The sequence below is a fragment of the Podarcis liolepis genome, assembly GCF_965112155.1.
Source record: "Podarcis liolepis genome assembly, chromosome: 7".
Lineage (NCBI taxonomy): Eukaryota > Metazoa > Chordata > Lepidosauria > Squamata > Lacertidae > Podarcis > Podarcis liolepis.
Window position 1 is genome coordinate 68,567,363 of NC_139561.1, and position 18,135 is coordinate 68,585,497.

General features: G+C 45.4%; 1 protein-coding gene and 1 long non-coding RNA gene across 2 annotated transcripts in view; one reads left to right on the forward strand and one right to left on the reverse strand.

Moving 5' to 3' along the window:
• OPRD1 (opioid receptor delta 1) overlaps positions 1-5,412 on the reverse strand; it is a 43,874-nt gene extending 38,462 nt beyond the window's left edge. The window contains exon 1 of the mRNA XM_083512213.1: positions 4,845-5,412. Within this exon, the coding sequence (XP_083368339.1) occupies positions 4,845-5,071 (227 nt within the window). The 5' untranslated portion in view covers positions 5,072-5,412. The remainder of the gene's footprint in view (positions 1-4,844) is intronic.
• The window catches only part of LOC310710925, a 32,327-nt gene continuing 19,123 nt past the window's right edge, over positions 4,932-18,135 (forward strand). The window contains exon 1 of the long non-coding RNA XR_014528309.1: positions 4,932-5,012. This is a non-coding gene — a long non-coding RNA (uncharacterized lncRNA). The remainder of the gene's footprint in view (positions 5,013-18,135) is intronic.

The following is an 18,135-nucleotide window of genomic DNA, read 5'->3' on the forward strand; positions in this document are numbered from 1 at the left end:
GTTACTAGGCAACTCTAAATGTGCGCAGCACTCCAAAACTCAAACTCAATTAAAAATATTATGTCTGAAGTGTATATATAATCCTTTCTGGTTGTCTCCCTGGTGGTTGTTAAAAGAAATCATTTGTGCTCCTCCGCAGCAACTGGGATCTCTGTCATTCTGCTGCTGTTGAGAAAGCTGACTCTGCAGGAGGGGATTTGTTACAATTCTCAACATGCTCAGGATTACATTTGCCAGTTCTGATCATCATATACAGCTTAACCATAGCTTTCCGACTTGTGCAGCTTTTCCAGCAGGGGTTTCAATGAGAGTAGAACCAAATTGTCACAGGGTACTTTGCCCTTCCCTACCCTACACCTGAGAAATTTTCCATGATTTGCTCTTTCATCCAGGAAAAGAAAGGCAATTTGCAGAAATCCACCCCCCAACCCGAATACTCTCTGCCATTCATTGGGGGTGGGGGAAGAGGGAGGTTAGTTGCTTCCATTCCACCAAGTGTTCCACCCAGCACTACCCTGGAACAATACTAGGTCTGGGCCATAGTGCAGGATGCAAAATGGTGGCAGTGCTGCCAAGCCCACAGCTGAGTGGTTGGGCATCTGCTTTACATGCAGAAGGTTCAATCCTCAGCATCTCCAGCATAGCTGGGAATTTTCAAGGCCTGAAACCCCTGAGATTGGCTGCCACTCAGTGTTGGCAATACTGAGTTAGATGGGCAGGTGGTGTAGGCAGCTTCCTCTATTCCTAAAGCTGTTGCTGGTACTTGCAGCAGAAAACAATTAAAACTTTGATGCTGCTGCTGCTGCTTCTAATGGTGAGCCCCATCCCCAAGGAACAGTTGGAGAATTTCCACACCCTCTGGAGAAATTCACTGGAATTTCTCTGTCTTCAAATAAAGGTAGAGAATGCAAAGAGTTCTGGAATGCTGTGTGTATAGCTCTGGTAGTCACACTTCAAAATATATATTTATAGACTGCCTCTCACATCAAGCACCCACTTATACCTCAATTGCCAGAATTTGTTTCATTTTTTTAAAATTAAAAAAAGTCTGAATAATTATATGCCAAAGAAGTATATTATACTTACAACAATAAAGAGCCAAGAGTTATGTGATTCTATTCTTTTGCACCATCGTTTTTCAAGTATTACTACATGAGAATTTTTATACATCTGTACGCATTGCTGTTTGCACCTGTTTATGTGCTAGTTACTTTAGGAAACATGGAGTGTAGATGAGCATCATATTGCCTGCATAAGAAAGTGAGAATTGTTTTCTCTCTTTTTTCTTTTTTTCTTTTTGCAGAACCAGTAAAGAAACATCTTCCTTCACACGGAGAGCAAAGAGTCATATGGGAATTACAGAAAATCCATGCAGACCAGCTTGACATTTAGATGTTCAGAAAATCCCATGAAGTTCACCTAGTCCAACCCCTGCTCCACACAGGATCTGCAGTACAGTCTGCAACCAGTGGTGGCTTGTGCCCATTGGGACTGGTAGTGCTGAAGGCAGGGAGACCAACAGCTGATGGAGTCAGAGCCAAGGACAGGTAGGGCCAAACAACTGTAGTGCTGCTCCACATCCTCCTCTCTGCTGAATTCTACAAGGGCAACACTGAGCCACAGTTGCCCTTGGACTGTTGAAGGCAAGAAGTGGGGGTTGGCTGAGGTTGGTGGAGCAGTGCCCCATTTGCCCTGATGAGCCAGCCTCCCCTGACTGCAACCACAGCATCCCTGACAGATGACTGTCCAGCTTCTGCTTAAATCCCACCAGTCAAGAAGAACTCTCCACTTCTGTTTCACTGCAAAACAACTCTTAACATTAGGAAGTGTCTCCTAATGTCTAGCTAGAATATGTATCCCTGCAATTTCCACCCACTGGTTCTTAAGCTGCACCTCTGTCCCATCCCAAAGCAACATTCTTGCAATGGGAAAGCCAGTAAACCTAAATAGGAGTGGGGGAACTTTGGCCCTTCAGCTCCCCACCCCTCTTGTAAGGGCTCCAAGTTGCTGTACTTGTGCCACTGACACTGCTATCTCACCTCAATAACCACCACTGGTCACACATTGCCAGGCAATTTTGGGAGTTTGGGGGAAGAAAATCAGGGGACAGATATGCAACACCCCCCCCCCAATTTAATTTCCTAAGTAGAATTTGCATTTTCTAACCACAGAATTTGATGACCTTGTTATGCAAAGTTAGAATCTTCTGACTCCAGGAATCTTGTAGCCTTGCCAGAGCTTCCACTTTTGCCAAATACAGAGGGAGGATGTGAATCTAAGGATGACTCTTCTCTCTCTTTTAGATTGTTGTATGCATGAGTACAGATCACGTCTGCCTACAATCTTGGATATTCTACACAAAGCATGACTCAGAAAAAAACCATAGAAAAACAGCAAAGGTATAGCATGCAGATCAAAGGAAGTAATAGTACTGCTTTAGTCTGTCTTGGTTAGACCACACCTGCAATGCTGTGTGTAGTTCTGGGTGCCACAGTTTAAGAAGGACATTAACAAGCTGGAACATGTGCAGAGGAAGGTGACCAGGATGATCAAACTAAACCTTAAGAGGAATGGCTGAAGGAGTAGGATATGTTTAGCCTGCAAAAGAGGGGACTGAGAGGAGCTATGATAGCCATCTTTAAATATCTGTAGGGCTGTTACATAGAAAAGGGAACAAGCTTGTTTTCTCTTGCTCCAAAGGGTAGGACCAATAGATTCAAGTTACAAGAAAAAAGATTCTGACCAAGCTTCAGGAAGAACTTTCTGATGGTAAGGGTTGTTCAGCAGTGGAATAGACTCCCTTGGAAGGTGGTGGACTCTCCTTGCTTGTAGGTTTTTTAAGCAGAGGTTGGATGGCCATCTGTCATGTATTATCTAGCTGAGATTCCAGTGTTGAAGAGAGTTGAACTAGATAACCCTCAGTGTCCCCTCCAACTCTACAATTCCATGACTCTATGAACACTGTGTATCTGAAGAAATGTGCATGCACACGAAAGCTTATACCTAGAACTAACTCAGTTGGTCTTTAAGGTGCTACTGGAAGAATTTTTTTTTATTTTGACTATGGCAGACCAACACGGCTACCTATCTGTAACTGGTCTATGAACACTAGAATGAGTGTTCTTCTCTGCAATCCTCCCCTCCAAACATGTGAATGGTAACAGCCTCCCAACGAACCATGATTTTCATGGGATGCGGGTCTGTGCAGATGTGCACATGTGTTGCAAAACAAGTACCTTGAAATAAAAAGCCACTATGAGTCACTCTCTTGTTTGCCCAAACCCCTTAACACCTGAGGAACTTGCTTTCAAGGAGGCTATATATGAGCACAAGCGATGCTAGAAAACAGTTAATGCAAAACACAATTTTGAGAGCGAAGCTCTCACCATAACCCTAAGCATGAGAGTAAAACCATTGCTTGTGCTCCCCTAATTACCTCCACTCAAAATTAAAATACTGGGCTGGGTGGAGCAATGATTTGCTTTTGTGTACAAGACAGTTTCCTATATTTATTAGACAGGACAGGAAGCATTTTGATGGCACAGAGTAAGCATTTAAGGAAGGAGCAGAATTCATTCTGTTGATCCAGTGGCAGAATTTATTACATAAGATTGTGATTTCATGGATAGTCCTGCTGAGTATGGTTACCCCTGCCACTTCAACAAGAGGCACCTGCTGCTGTAAATGTCTCCCTACGAGAAAAAGACTGCATTGCTTATTCATTTCATTTATGAATCGCTTCCCTTAAAGCATCCCAAAGTGATTTAACCATAAAGACGCATAGAAAAAACACTTCCAATTTCATTTATTATGAACCAATCCAAGAGTTAAAGGAACATGCCATGTTCAAGATAAGTAGGTGCTTATACATGCACGATACACACATTGTGTATGTACAGTATACTCGCACTGCAATGAAATCAGAGTTGGCACTCTTGCATGCAGGAACATGTGGTCAATGTGAAAGAACTAAATCATGTTCCCCCATGCCCAGTTCATAAACACTCAGATCAATATAACTAGTATTCATTGTGCAGCTGGTCTCTCGGATTGGAAGCTACTCGATTACAAAGGCAATGCATTTCCTGTTATGAAATGCTCCCCTCCACTCAAATGCACCCACATATAACATCCACAGAATGGACAGAATCATAGAGCCCATACATAAAATCAAAGTCCCATGCAATGAACTGGAATTGCCTGTCCCAGCCCCCATAATAACATATGGTCCTCTTGTTGTTTTGCATTCACAAATGCACACATTAAGCCTGCGATCCTATGCTTAGTATGCAAGCCCCACTGAATTCAGCTTCTAAGCTGACCTGCTTAGGATCGAGCTGCAAGACAAAACTGTCTCCTGAAGCTGAAAGAAATCCCCACGTTCTAACATCCTGCTGCTCTGCCCCCTTCCATATAGTAGTAATATATTGCTTAATGCAGAGGCAAGGTAGAGTCCTCAGCCAATCCGAAAATATCTGGATTTCTTAGGTGAGGGTGTGCTGTACTTGATGCAACATGCTACATTCTCTCCCAGACACAATCTGCATTATCCCATACATTCTCTCTCCGCCCACTTATCTTTATGATTGTATTACACACCGTTCAGTGAACATGCACGTGATGTCTTTCTTCCCCAGACCCGCACACATGCACATACTTTTCTCTCCAAGTTAGTGCCACATACAGTTCTACTGATCATCCTACACAATACACAGCATAGCCTCTTGCTATCCTCGCTGCCTCTATATTCCTTGGGGCACCCACCCAAGGGGAGACGTGCATAGGACTTTCCCGTGGAAGCATCTAGGGATAAGCCCCTTAGATCCCGGCTATCCTGCCCTTACCTGACAATGCCGTACATGACCAGGATGTTCCCCAAAAGCCCCACCACGCAGACGACTGAATACAGGGCAGTGATGGCGATGGCGATGATGATTGAAGTCGTGTTCTTGATCGGGGACTGACTCGTGGCGTTGGACGTCGTGAGAGAAGTCGACCCGAAGTCTTGAAAGGTGCTGTTGTAGGGGAAATCGGGGTAGGGTTCAGCACCGGGAAAGGTGGACGGCTCCATCTCTGCCGGGAGCTTCTGGGTCCCACCCCGAGGTCGGGCAGACGGGGAATACTACAGGCTTCCTGGGAGCTGTCCCGTCCTGGTGGTGCTGAAATAAGCGAAGCGCATCGAAATAAAACCAAAACTTAACCAGGGGGTGAGGTGGGGAGTTGCCTACCAAGGTAACGACGGGCTCTCTCAGTAGCAACTATGCTAGCCAGAAAGGTCTGACATCTCCTCTAGTCTTTCTGCAAATACTGTTACAGACACAGCACTGCCCTCCCTCCCTTCCTGGTCTGCTGCTGAGCATCTGAGCACGAGAAACCGTGAATCTGCAAGCTCTCCTAATGGTTGTGATTTCTTTCTCTCTTTCCCCCTTCTTTTTTTTTTAAAAGGAGGGGATATCTGACATCTCTCTTGGACGTCGGGAACGACGTACGGGGCTGCAGATTAAAGGGAGGGGGCTGCCCATCAAAACCCTTTAAGGATTGGTGGGGAGAGCAGTTTTACACATTGCTCTCAGCTGCCTTGGAAATGCGGTGCCCCTGCCTAACGCGTGTTTCTTAGGGAGCTACTGATATCATTAGAGATCTCTAATAGATGTTGACAATGGAGGCATCTATTAGAGATGTTTAACTGCATTTGAATGGGGGGGGGAGGGTTGGAGAAGGTTTCCAGTGAATTTATCGTGGAACATCCAAGCAAAACAACCACTTTATTTTCTTTCTTTTTAAGGCTAATTATAGACGGAAGAAACAGCCACTATGTTCCACCAGAAGCAGTGGAATTGGTTAGCATTAAGCACACAACGTCGGAATAGCAAAAGCACCCAGAGAGGCATTGTCCACTGCAGCCCACCAGTTTTAGAATTCTTTCCCCCTTATTACAGCTCAGTTGTATAGAGCACATGCAATGTGGGCAGAAGGCTCAGTCCCTGGTGTCTTCCAGTAGGGCTGGAGAAGAAAGACTCTTGTCTGCAACCCTGGAGAGCAGTTGCCAGCGAGTGCAGCCATCACTGAGTCAGCTGGCTCAATGGTCTGACTCGAGATAAGTAGGCTTCCTACACAGGATAATTTTGCATTTTTAAACAGTCATTTTGGCATGGGGTGTCTATCAGTCCAAATAATAATAATAATAATAATAATAATAATAATAATAATAATAATTATTATTATTATTATTATTATTATTATTATTATTATTATTATTATTACTCCAAACAACAACTTTAAACACTGGCCAGTTCAATAGCTTTGTGCCTGAACAGAGTCCATCTATAGAGGTTTTAAAAGCACCAGATAGACCTTATCTTCCAATAGTTACAAAGAAAGAGGAGGCTTGCGTGCTTTCCATTAAAAAAAATGGCAGTCATTTTATCTGTAAACATATTTCCACTACCTAATTGCATTAGTGCTTTCTCTTTGCATAAAATATGGGTTTGTTGCCTTCCTTCCTGAGTACCCTCTTTTTATTCTCAACTCCTCTTCTACATGTTTTTTTTTAAAAAACCAAAACCAAAATCCTTACATCTCTATGATTTCAATAATAAGAATAATTTTAAAAACCCTACACTTCCTCCAAATAGCTCAGGGCAGCATACATAGTTCTCCCCCCCCCAACTGTATCCTCATAACAACCCTAGAGTTAGGTTGAGAGACAGGGACAGGTCCAATAATACTTTGTAAGCTTTGCAACAGGGTGGGAATTTGAACCCAGATTTTCTTGATGCATTGTTAGTTGGACACCCTAGTCTCTCAAAACATTGTCTGTCTCCCCCCCTTCTCCAAATCAGTCCTATTGATAACTGGGTAATATTTTAATCAAGGACAGCCCTTAGATCTTGCACAGGAAGAGTTCTGTTTTATAATTCCCAGCAAGTTATGTAACTGAATTCATATCCTCATATACGGAGAATATGAAATATCTGTGTGTATTAGATTAGAGACCCACCTCTTCAACATTAAACAAGATAAAACCAGGAAGCAGATGGGAAGAAGTGTGCTTGATTCCCAACCCTCCTCCCACCCTTCCTAATAGAATAGAAGCAGTTTAGGCCTCCAGATATTCTACGAAGGGATGGAAAATTGGAACCCAGAACTTCAAAGCAGATTTATGCCATGCAACTGATCGCATCTTAAAGTCTTCCACAATGACACCCAACTGCTTGTTTTTAAATTTTTTTATTAAATTCTGTTATAATTCTTGTTGTTCTCTCTCTCTCTCTCTCTCTCTCTCTCTCTCTCTCTCTCTCTCTCTCACACACACACACACACACACACCTCCCCACCTTTCTATTTCTTGCCAAGCTACATCTGTTTGCTTAAGTACCATGTCAGGTCTATGCTCCACCATGCCACAGGGGGCTCCCAAGATGCGTCAGGGATGAACACCCAGCTCCCCTCCATTAACACCCACATTCAGGGGGAAAAAGAAATGGTCTGAATGAGGAAGATGAGGAAATGGAATCAAACTTTCGTCAATGTTTACCTCTTGACAGAGGCTGTGTACACATGTCCATTTACTCTGCATCCAATGCACTCCCACCACTGGTTTGGTAAGCAGTGTGCATGTTAACCACAATCCATATCTATCCTGCTGTTTCTTATGAAATACTGCATTTTGGTGCATTTTCCCTCAAGTCAGCCTCAAACTGAATTGAGAAAAAAGAAGAACCTAGCAACGTTTTAATCTGATAATGTGTACACAGCCAGAGCATTTTCAGGAAGACTTCTTTTACATTCGGAGTTTAGTAATTCACTTTTAAAAAAATCATTACTTTAAAAAATCCCTTATTACCAAAATCCTCTCTTCTACTTTCCCTGTTTGTTTGTTTGTTTGTTTGTTTGTTTGTTTGTCTGCCTGCCGGCCTGCCGGCCTGTTTGTCTGTCAGCAGCAATCACGTCTGTACACTTGCCTCTCAAGCATCTTGCCATCCCATAATTTAGGGATAAGGAAACTGAGGCCCTCTAGCTTTTGCTGTACTGGAACTCCCACCATCCCTGGTCATGGGCCAAGCTGGCTACAACTAATGGGAGCTGGACTCTCACCACAACTGGAGGGCCACATGTCTCTCAACCCTGCCATAATTAAAGCAGCAATGCTTAAGGCACACAGTGGGAAAGCCACTTGAGTTTGATGTGACGTACTTCTGAGGAAACAGGCTTACAATCACAAAGCCCAAGAGAAATAAAAAATAGTATACATTTGGGGTTTTCCTGTTCACTGTTATGTTTTTCACACTGTTGCTGCTGTTTGCATGCATGCAAGATTGCACCTGCAATCTATCACAAAGGGGATTTGCAACAAAATGATGCGGTGTGGAATGCTGTTTTTCAGGGTTCTAGACACTTCAATCCACTGTCCCCCAGTTTTCCTCCTCCCTCGAGAATAAGCTGGCATTCCATGCCCACCGAGCATGCACATTGGGCTATGGGGGGTGCTTTCTTTCTCTTCCTTAGATTTCCCCCCTCTTAAATCCTTTTGCTCTTTCTGCAAATCTTGGGTCTCCCTGAAGTCTGCTTATACTTATGAATGGATAATGCCATGTTGGCTACAACAGCGCTCACAGCCCAGATATCGGAAATGCAGGGAAAGGTGGAGTAGTAGCATCTGGACTTCACCTAAAGCTGGCCTTTCTCTCCCGAAGAAGAGTTCTGTCCCACTCAAAAGCTTGCTGCATAGCTGGATGTTTTGTCTTGTCTTGTCCCCCCCCCCCCAAAGCATCACTTTGCCTTTTTCCAGTTCCAAGTAGTGAGAGGTTCCAGGGGTAGCACTAAAGAATTTTGTTTGTTTTCAGTGGTTGCTGCTGCAGCCAATGGCAATAAGACCGACAGTAGGTGGAGCCCAAGCCACTGACACTCACAGCCAACTAATTCTAGGTTTCTGATAAGTACTACAAAGGCAGCTGAGAACTAAGGAGGAGGAATTTGGCAAACAGTGCCACCCCCAGGACTGGATCCAAGCAAGGAGACAGGCAGATAAGGGCAGGCTGGCAGTAAACTGAGCTTGGTGGGGCAGCACCCCATTTGCCCAAATCAGGCATAGGCAAACTTGGCCCTCCAGATGTTTTGGGACTACAACTCCCATCATCCCTAGCTAACAGGACCAGTGGTCAGGGATGATGGGAGTTGTAGTCCCAAAACATCTGGAGGGCCGAGTTTGCCTATGCCTGGCCCAAATGGACCAGCCTCCACCATTCATTTCATTTGGCTGGGAGAGAAATAATGATTTATGCTGCCTCTGTGATATCTGCTTTACTGACAAGCATGTAAGCAGGGGGCAGTGGAGGCATATACACTGCCATCAGCAGATCGCACAGCTGCTAAGCCTGCACCAGCTCCCCAAAGACAATATAGTGGTACCTCTGGTAAAGTACTTAATTCGTTCCGGAGGTCCGTTCTTAACCTGAAACTGTTCTTAACCTGAAGCACCACTTTAGATAATGGGGCCTCCAGCTGCTGCCGCGCCCCCGGAGCATGATTTCTGTTCTTCTCCTGAAGCAAAGTTCTTAACCCGAGATGCTATTTCTGGATTAGCGGAGTTTGTAACCTGAAGCATATGTAACCCGAGGTACCACTGTACCAAGGATGCTTCAGCTCACCTCGTTCACATCTTCACCTGATTTACTTCCTCAGCCAAACTGGGCATTTCACAAACACACAAACTTCTGCAAAAATACTGGGCTCAGACCCCATCACTGACAATACTAGGAAAAAAATAGATATGGGGGATGGGAGTTAGGATAAAGTGCCCTAGCCAAGAGGTCTTATTATCACATATTCAGTTTCTGAAAAACAATTAATGGTAAATTTCACATTGGTGCTCTTATCTGAAGCATTCGCTCCCCCCACCCAAAATAAAAATGTATCAGAGAGTCTTGTGACACCTTAAACAAGGGTGGTGAACCTCAGGCATTTCTCTATACCCTTCTTGAGTGCTTTTGCCTGGTTCAAAAGTTTCCTTCTGCTATGGTTGTAGTTCTTGCTTGGCTAGATGGAGGATTGAGAGGTGTCTGTGTGTGTGTATGATAAAACCTCTGATTTTTGCATGGCTGGAGTGTAGCCTACTGAATAAGACTCACACCCATTGCCCCATTTAATTTTGCCTTCTCCCTTCCCAACCCGGCATGTGGCAAGTGGAAGGTTGCCCACAAGTTGATGTTCCTCTTGGGCTTAAAAAGACCCACCACCCTCCTCCAGCACACATGCATACTATGCTCTAAAGATGAAGGTGTTTATCGTGGCACAAGGTTTTGGGGACCGTAGTTCACTTCATCAGATCCACAAAGAGTAATTCTGAATTGGCAGGTGTATACGCACAAAGGGTGTTGGAAGGGTGCAACACAGCTTCCTGAGAGCATTTTGCATGGGTTAAGATGGATAGATGAAGGGACTTCCAGACTACCCCTCTACCTTTATCACTATGCTGACTTCTCTCTTTCTCTTTGATGTTTAGATGGTTTACATCTTAAGTTGCAGCCTGTTTACAGCTTCCTGGCCCTCCTCACTTTCTTTCTCTGAACTTCAAGGCAAGAGGTCACCTTGGATCTCTCTTCTGAGGACAAAGTGGCAAACATGGCATCTTTGTTTCTTCAACCAGATAGTTAACTAGCACTATGAAACTCTTTCCTATCAAGAATGTACTTCCTTTCATAAACATAATTATTTTATACCAAGTCTCAGTCTGAATACCTTTCAGCTAAAGGGGTGCTCCAAGCATGGATTCGTTTAACAAAAGTTAACTTCTGCTGCTGCATATAAACCCTCTATGCTAACAAAGGGTTGGAGTGGATTGGAGGGAACGGAACACACAAAAAAAGGACAGGTGGGGATGATTATCATCATAGTGGCCAATTTACAAGCCAGCATTGGCAATAACCCAAACACCCTGACACTAGTTGCTCATCAACACTTGTAGTGTATAAAAACAAATGCCCATCCATTGCTGAGACTGAAAGTCCCTGCCTCTCCACAACAGTTTAAGTTCCAGGTTTTTTCCCCCAAGCAATTGGAGACAGTGCCTGCATGAAGCCAACCTCTCCCCTGCCCTTTCATGCCTCTTCTGGTTCTGGGAGACAAGGGAGAGAGGAGCTTGTCACAGCAGGAGGAGCAGACACCCTTAACTCTCCACCAGCCCAACTCACCTTTTCCTCTTGGCCTCCATCCTTCCACTCTCTTGCTTCGGCTTCGGCTTCTGCCATAGACTCTCCCCGCTTACCTCCCCAATCTTCTCCCTCTTCCCTCTCTGACCGCTCATTGTTGTCCTTGGGCTCTGAGCTGCCTTCTCTTGGTGGTTCCACAACTGGTTCCTGCCACTGTTTCTCTGAGTCCAACAAGTCAATGACAGCTGGAATATAGATTATTGTGCAAAGGTAAAAGTCGCAGCCAGTACTATACCCAGTTTTGCCCAAGGCCCTTCCCACCTCTTTCAAGTGCTCTCCCTAGAAGGTTGCCCACCAGGGAAAGCAATCCTTGGGGTGAGGAAGATTCCCCACTCCTGAAGTAGACAGTTTCTGCCACAATAAACGTGTTTGTCTTTAAGGTGACACAAGACCTTTCGTTGTGTGTGTGTGTTTCAGATCTCCCTTCTAGAAAATATTTTCTCTGAAGTAGGTTATTTTTATTTCAGTGGAGTGAACTTTCAGGTAAACAGACAGTCTCATTTTAACATCTACTCTATGACTCAGTTATAATTTGCAAGTGAAAAGTGCCTTTCTTTCATGTAACTACAGAAGTCCAGCTATGGGGATGGAAACAAATGGAAAATGAGGAAAACAGGAAGCAGGGCAAACTCTGGCAATGAGAGAGAGAGAGAGAGAGAGAGAGAGAGAGAGAGAGAGAGAGAGAGAAGCAAAGAAGAATCTGCAGAGCACATGGCTAAAAATATTAAACATGACAATTTATTTACATACATCAGAAGCAGACAAAGGAAGTAGCAGCAAAGGAATTAAAAGTGCGGGTGGTGCTGTGGGTTAAACCACAGAGCCTAGGACTTGCCGATCAGAAGGTCGGCAGTTCAAATCCCCGCGATGGGGTGAGCTCCCATTGCTCGGTCCCTGCTCCTGCCAACCTAGCAGTTCGAAAGCACGTCAAAGTGCAAGTAGATAAATAGGTACCGCTCCGGCGGGAAGGTAAATGGCATTTCCGTGCGCTGCTCTGGTTCGCCAGAAGCGGCTTAGTCATGCTGGCCACATGACCCAGAAGCTGTACGCCGGCTCCTTCGGCCAATAAAGCGAGATGAGCACCGCAAGCCCAGAGTCGGTCACGACTGGACCTAATGGTCAGGGGTCCCTTTACCTTTACTAGAAGTCATGGTGAAGATTGAACATAGCAGCCTGCTTTATAGGAAGCCAGACCATTGGTCCATCTAGTTCAGTATTGCCTACACTGACTGGCAGCAGTTCTACAGGGTTTCAGGCAGAAGTCTCTCTCAGCCCTACCCAGAGATGTCGGGATCTGAATTTGGGATTTTCTGCATGCAAGGCAGATGCTCTGCCACTGAGCTACAGCCCAGACTGGAGATAAGCTGGATCATTCCTTTGCATCTGCCTTCTTGGTGAAGGACAGTTGCTGCACTAAGCCAACTTTTTCTGGGCATCTGAAAACTGAGTAAAATAGATACAGCTAGTGCCAGGGCTTATCAACAAATTAAAACTGGACAGTTCACTGAACCAGCTGAGAATTCTGTAGGAAAGAACTCAGATCTGAAATTGCTGATCTTCGCACACAAGTATGCATGTTGTCACTAAAACCAGCCTCTGAATAGAGGATTAGAAGGGAGTCTACATAATTTGATTTTTTTTTAAATGCAAGGATCTGGGAAATGACAGGCCAAGGTGATATCCACACTATACTTTTATAAAGAGCTTGGTTTCTTGCACAGAATCATGGGAACTGTTGTTTACCCCTCACAGAGCTACAGTGCCCAGCACCCTTAACAAACTATGGTTCTCATGATTATTTGGTGAAAGCCATGTGCTTTTAAATGCATGTTAGATGAGCTTTAAATGAATGGTGTGGATGTGACTCAGTTAGCTTAATAGCTGTTCCTTCCTGAGAAACTGGTGGAAAGTAGGATTAGAGATAGAATAGGTGGCTACTGCAACAAAATGTTGTACCGTGGAGGATTCCTATTCACTGTTTTCCCATCAGTTATCCATGCGCTCTTCCATTATAGTTCTGCTGGGGAAGCCCAGCCAGATGGGCGGGGTATAAATAGTAAAGTATTATTATTATTATTATTATTATTATTATTATTATTATTATTATTACCCACACACCACAGCAGTTGGCATCCCATGGTCAATGAGAATATGCTTTGGGCTGTTGTTTTGCAGGTTCCCCCTCTAAGGTTTTTCTCTCTCCTCCTCTGGCTTTTGTTTTTTTACTTCACAAATCTCCCAGTGCTTGCTGGTGCCTTCCCTTTGTGCATGGGCAGAGCTATTTGGCCCTATATACACAAACACACTCATAACTGAATGCCTGAAATTAAGAGAATGATTATCAAGCATATAGAAGAATTGCTGAGAAGGAATCAGCATGGCTTCTGCAGAGGGAAATCTTGTCTCACCAAACTCGTGGACCTCTTCAGCATTGCGAACAAGTATATTAATAGGGATCATCTGACAGACGTTGGATTCTTGGACTTTCCCCAAAGGGAAGCCTAAAGATCTGGAACGTTAGTTTTGGGGTAGGGGTGGGGAGAGATGTCAAAAGGTTTAGAACAGGGTTAGCCATTGTGCTGCCCTCCAGATGTCGTTGGACTCCAGCTCCCATCAGCCTCAGCCAGCACGGTCAAGGGTGATGGGAGTTGTAGTCTAGCCACATCCTGAGTGCAGCACTTTGGCTACCCCCAGTTTAGAACATTAGCTTAGTGGGGAAATAAATATGTTGAAGGGTTTAGAAAATGATGCATGCCACTGTGGAGTACATGCATAAGGAGACCTTTTTCTCCCTGCCTCATCAATCACTTGAGCTCCTTGCGGGGAAATTGATTGGCAGTAGAGTCAGGACAGAAAGAATAGCGTACAGCTTCACACAATGCACAGATGATTTATGGAAATCAATGAGGAGAGGTGTGATGATGGGCCCTAGCACAAATGGCTTTTAAGAGGCAGGACTGGTATGTCAAGCGGTTTTAGTCAAGACAGCCAAGCTGAGCCTCCACGTGCAGAGGAAGCATATTGCTGAATACCCCTGAAGGGCCATAGCATAGCAACTATCTGCTTTGCATGCAGAGGGTCTGAGGTTTGATCCTCAGCATCTCCAGGTAAGGCTGGAAATGAATATTGTCTGAAACCCTGAGGAGCCAATGCCAGTCAGTGCAGTCAGTACTGAGCTAGATGGGGCAATGGTCTGTCAACAGCCTTTATATGCAGCAGCAGAAGCTAACTTTAGTTAAATAAATCCTTGCTTGGAACACCCCTTTAGCTGAAAGGTTTTCAGACTGTGACTTGGTATAAAACAAGCAAGATTATGTTTATGAAATGAAGTACCTTCTTGACAGGAAAGAGTTTTATAGTCCTAGGTAACTATCTAGTTGAAAAAATAGAGAAAACCTATTGGTGTTTCGCAACTTTCTGACTTGTTGCAGGACCTTAGCCAGACCTGGCAGAGTAAACACAGAGTCCACGAAAGCAATTGGCAACTTGGCTGCAGACAGGATGGATGAAGCAGGAACCAGGAACTTGTAGTTAGGTGTTTATTATATACAGTGGACTATTTACAGGAACAAAACAGAACACGGATCTTAGCTAGCTCTCTCCTACACGACTCACAACTCCTACACTCAAACTCGTACTAACACATTCCAGTTAGTAGGCCATTAATTATTATTCCTGTGAGAGAGCTTGACCAATCATGGAGCTGTCTCCATGCCTCTGTATCACCAGGCAGACTTACTCCTTCACATTGCCTTGGCTGTCGGCCAAACCCTAATTGACTCTGTGTGTAGCTGCACGTATTCAGATTCCCAACAGCTATGTTTGCTGCTGTGTCCTCAGAAGAGAGATCCAGAAGAAAGGCCTCTCACCTCAAGGTCCAGAAAAAAGTATGTGAAGAGGAACAGGAAGTTGTCAATGGGATGCAGCCTAAGAAATATCAATCTGAGCATGAAAGAGATAAGCAGAAGTCAGCATGGAGAGAAAGGTACAGGGATAGTCTAGAAAGCTCACTTACTCTATGTGTCTTAATCCATGCAAATTCCTCTGAGCAGCCAAGTTGCACCTGAATTTCTAGTACGGTCTGATCCTTAGTAAGGCAGATTCCTTTGTTCATATGTTCCAGTCATTGGGATCAACAGTGAGAAAAGGCTGTTTTCTTCAAGCTCTGTTTGCAGGATTCCTGGAAGCATCTGGTTGGCCACTGTGAGAAGCAGGGTGGTAAGCTAGGTGGGGTACCTGCTAGACTTAAGCTCTCCCCAGCCCCACCTAGCATGGGCAATGGTCAGCAATAAGTCCACTCACGTTCTATGGTGGGCAGTGTTGCAGCCAAGCCTCGGGCCATGCCAGGTGACCCAACGAATGGCAGGCTGGATCGCCCAGCTGCCAGCTATTTGGCCAATGCTGACAGTCTTTGGTCAGGCATTCCAAAGGGCCCAACCAACCAGTGAGAACACCGGGGGGTGGAGATAAATTTTGGTCTGCCCAGTGCCCTTCCTCAGCATTTTGTGTTGGATCTCCCCAGCCCCACCTAGCTTGGGCAATGGTCAACCATAATGGGAGCTTGTATTCCAGCAACATCTGGAGAGCCACAGCTTCCCCATCCCTTGGGCCTGACCCAAAAAAGCTCTTCTTATGCATGGACCACAGAAAGTTCGTTTTCACCTTTTCCACCCACCTCCCCTCCCCTCCCTCCCATTCCTTTGCCGCTTCCACTGCCGCCGGGATGAAGTACGGTAATCAGTTTGCTTGGTCAAACACATGAGTGAAGATCACCGAACAGGATGTCAAATTGCTGCCTCATTGAGCACCACAGCAGCTCACGATGTGTCAAAGCGCAAGATTGACAGATCTTGCGCAAGAGGGTTTCACAACAAAATCATTCTCTTGAGAAGGAAACATTGGTTCATTTGCAGGACAGGGAGAGGCTGTTAGGGATCAAGATGTTTGCACTATATCCATTTGCTTGTGTTTTCCCTTCACCTCTGCTCAAAGCTCCCTCCAGTTTATTTATAATTGAAAAGCTCTGGGGAGATTTCCCAGCAGCTCAGCTTGGCATCAGGCTAGCTGCTGCTTCTGCATTGGATAGTGCCATAAGGCATCCCCTCTTTTCACACTCCATTAGTGCCCTCCCCTTTCCTGCTTCCAAAGATGACACTCATTTTCCTTGCCAGCTTCGCTACCAAAAGGAATTGGATGGTGATCAAAGCAAGCCACTTGTGCCAATCTTGTGGGGCAATGGATGGGTGGCGGGGGACACAGATGTGTCACTTAGCTTTGTACAATAATCTATATTCCAGCCATGTAGGAAACAGAGGTTTCTATGCTAACACGTCTCTATCCATTCATCCAAGCATGCAAGAGGCATTGTCATAGTGCCAGGACACTCAAAGTTGGATCAGAGGAGGATTGAAGAGAGCTTGACTGGTTCGCCCAGTCTGGGTGCCAAGCTGAGAGGGCGCTGCAACAATGATGAACAATAGGAGGGGAGAGGAGGGGGGGTGCTGAATTTTGGCATTGCAGGGGTTGCCACTGAAAGCCCAAAGTCTGCCACTAGTTGGGCAGGAACAGGGCTAGTGAGAAGTGTGGCCTGGAAGGGACCATTGCCTGCAGAGAGCCCTGAGGACAGTCAGTGGCGTAGCGTGGGGGGTGCAGGGGGGGCCCAGCCGCACCGGGCGCAACATCTGGGGGTTAGGGTTAGGGGGCGCAAATCCACGGGTTAGGGGGCACAAATCCACGGGTTAGGAGGCGCAAATTACTTGCCTTGCCCCGGGTGCTGACAACCCACGCTACGCCACTGAGGACAGTTGCAGTGGTCTGGAGAGTCACATTTTCGCACACCCCTAGTGCCCAAGGCTCCCCACCACTTGGCTAGATAATTGGCCTTAAAGTTCAAATGCCAGAGTGGCCTGTTTGGACAAGCCGCTTCCAGCAGCCTCAGCTCCCCAGCTGCAAAGAGGACAAAGTCATGACCTGCTTCTACGGATGCTGATGACATGAGCAAACAATGGAGTCACAGTTTGGATTTTTCACTGCTTGGCGTCCCAGTATTTATTGCAAGTCTTAGGCGCCCTTTGCCCCCCAACCCCCTGCCAGCTCTTATTCTGCTTGAAATTAATAAGGAACGTTTGAGATGATGACCTGCTTTATCTGCCTGTGTGGTCAGCAGCATTCATCAGACCAGGTTGACAAGGCGGGTAACTCCTGCTGTTGGCTCATTCCTAGAACGTGTTTGCTTTTAACTCCTTACAAAGTCAGGGCTGAACTAGACCTTGTGCACACTGGGCTGTGTTCAATGCTAATCCTATTCAGAGTAGACCCATTCAAGTTAATGGATGTGCTTGTTGGGGCTAATGGGAGTTGAAATCCACCCAATTCCTCCAATTCTTCTCCCTCCCAGCACTATTCTGGAGATTCTCCTGACTCCCCAGAGCAGATTGGGGGTGTGGGTGGGTGGCACATGGGGGGAAGGAGAGAGTGGAAGTCCTGTTGTGCCTGTTGCCCTGGCTTTCCCTAGTGCACCAGGTTAGTTGAATCTTCTGACCCATTGAGATTTAATGTTAGTCATGTGTTTAAGTAGGACTAACATTAGATGCAACTCTTTTGTTTGATGTTTGGAAGGTGGGAGCACAGGAACCAACTCCTGGGGGGCGAGGGGTCTTCAGCCCCCTCGTGTGCACAGCATCACGTGATCGATTATGCGGGGTGGGGCTTACCTCCCCACCCCCCCAATATTTTATTCAAGTTGGCATCCCTGGGTGTAAACTTTACTCAGTAAACTTTACTCAGTGATGGGAAAGAATACTGCCAGAATAATTTTCCTTTTAATTCCAGGAATTAAAATATAAAGTGTAAGCTATAAATTCTGAAATGGCTGTGGAATATCAGCTTTGCCACACAGCTATAGCTCTGGTCTTCATCTCCCAGT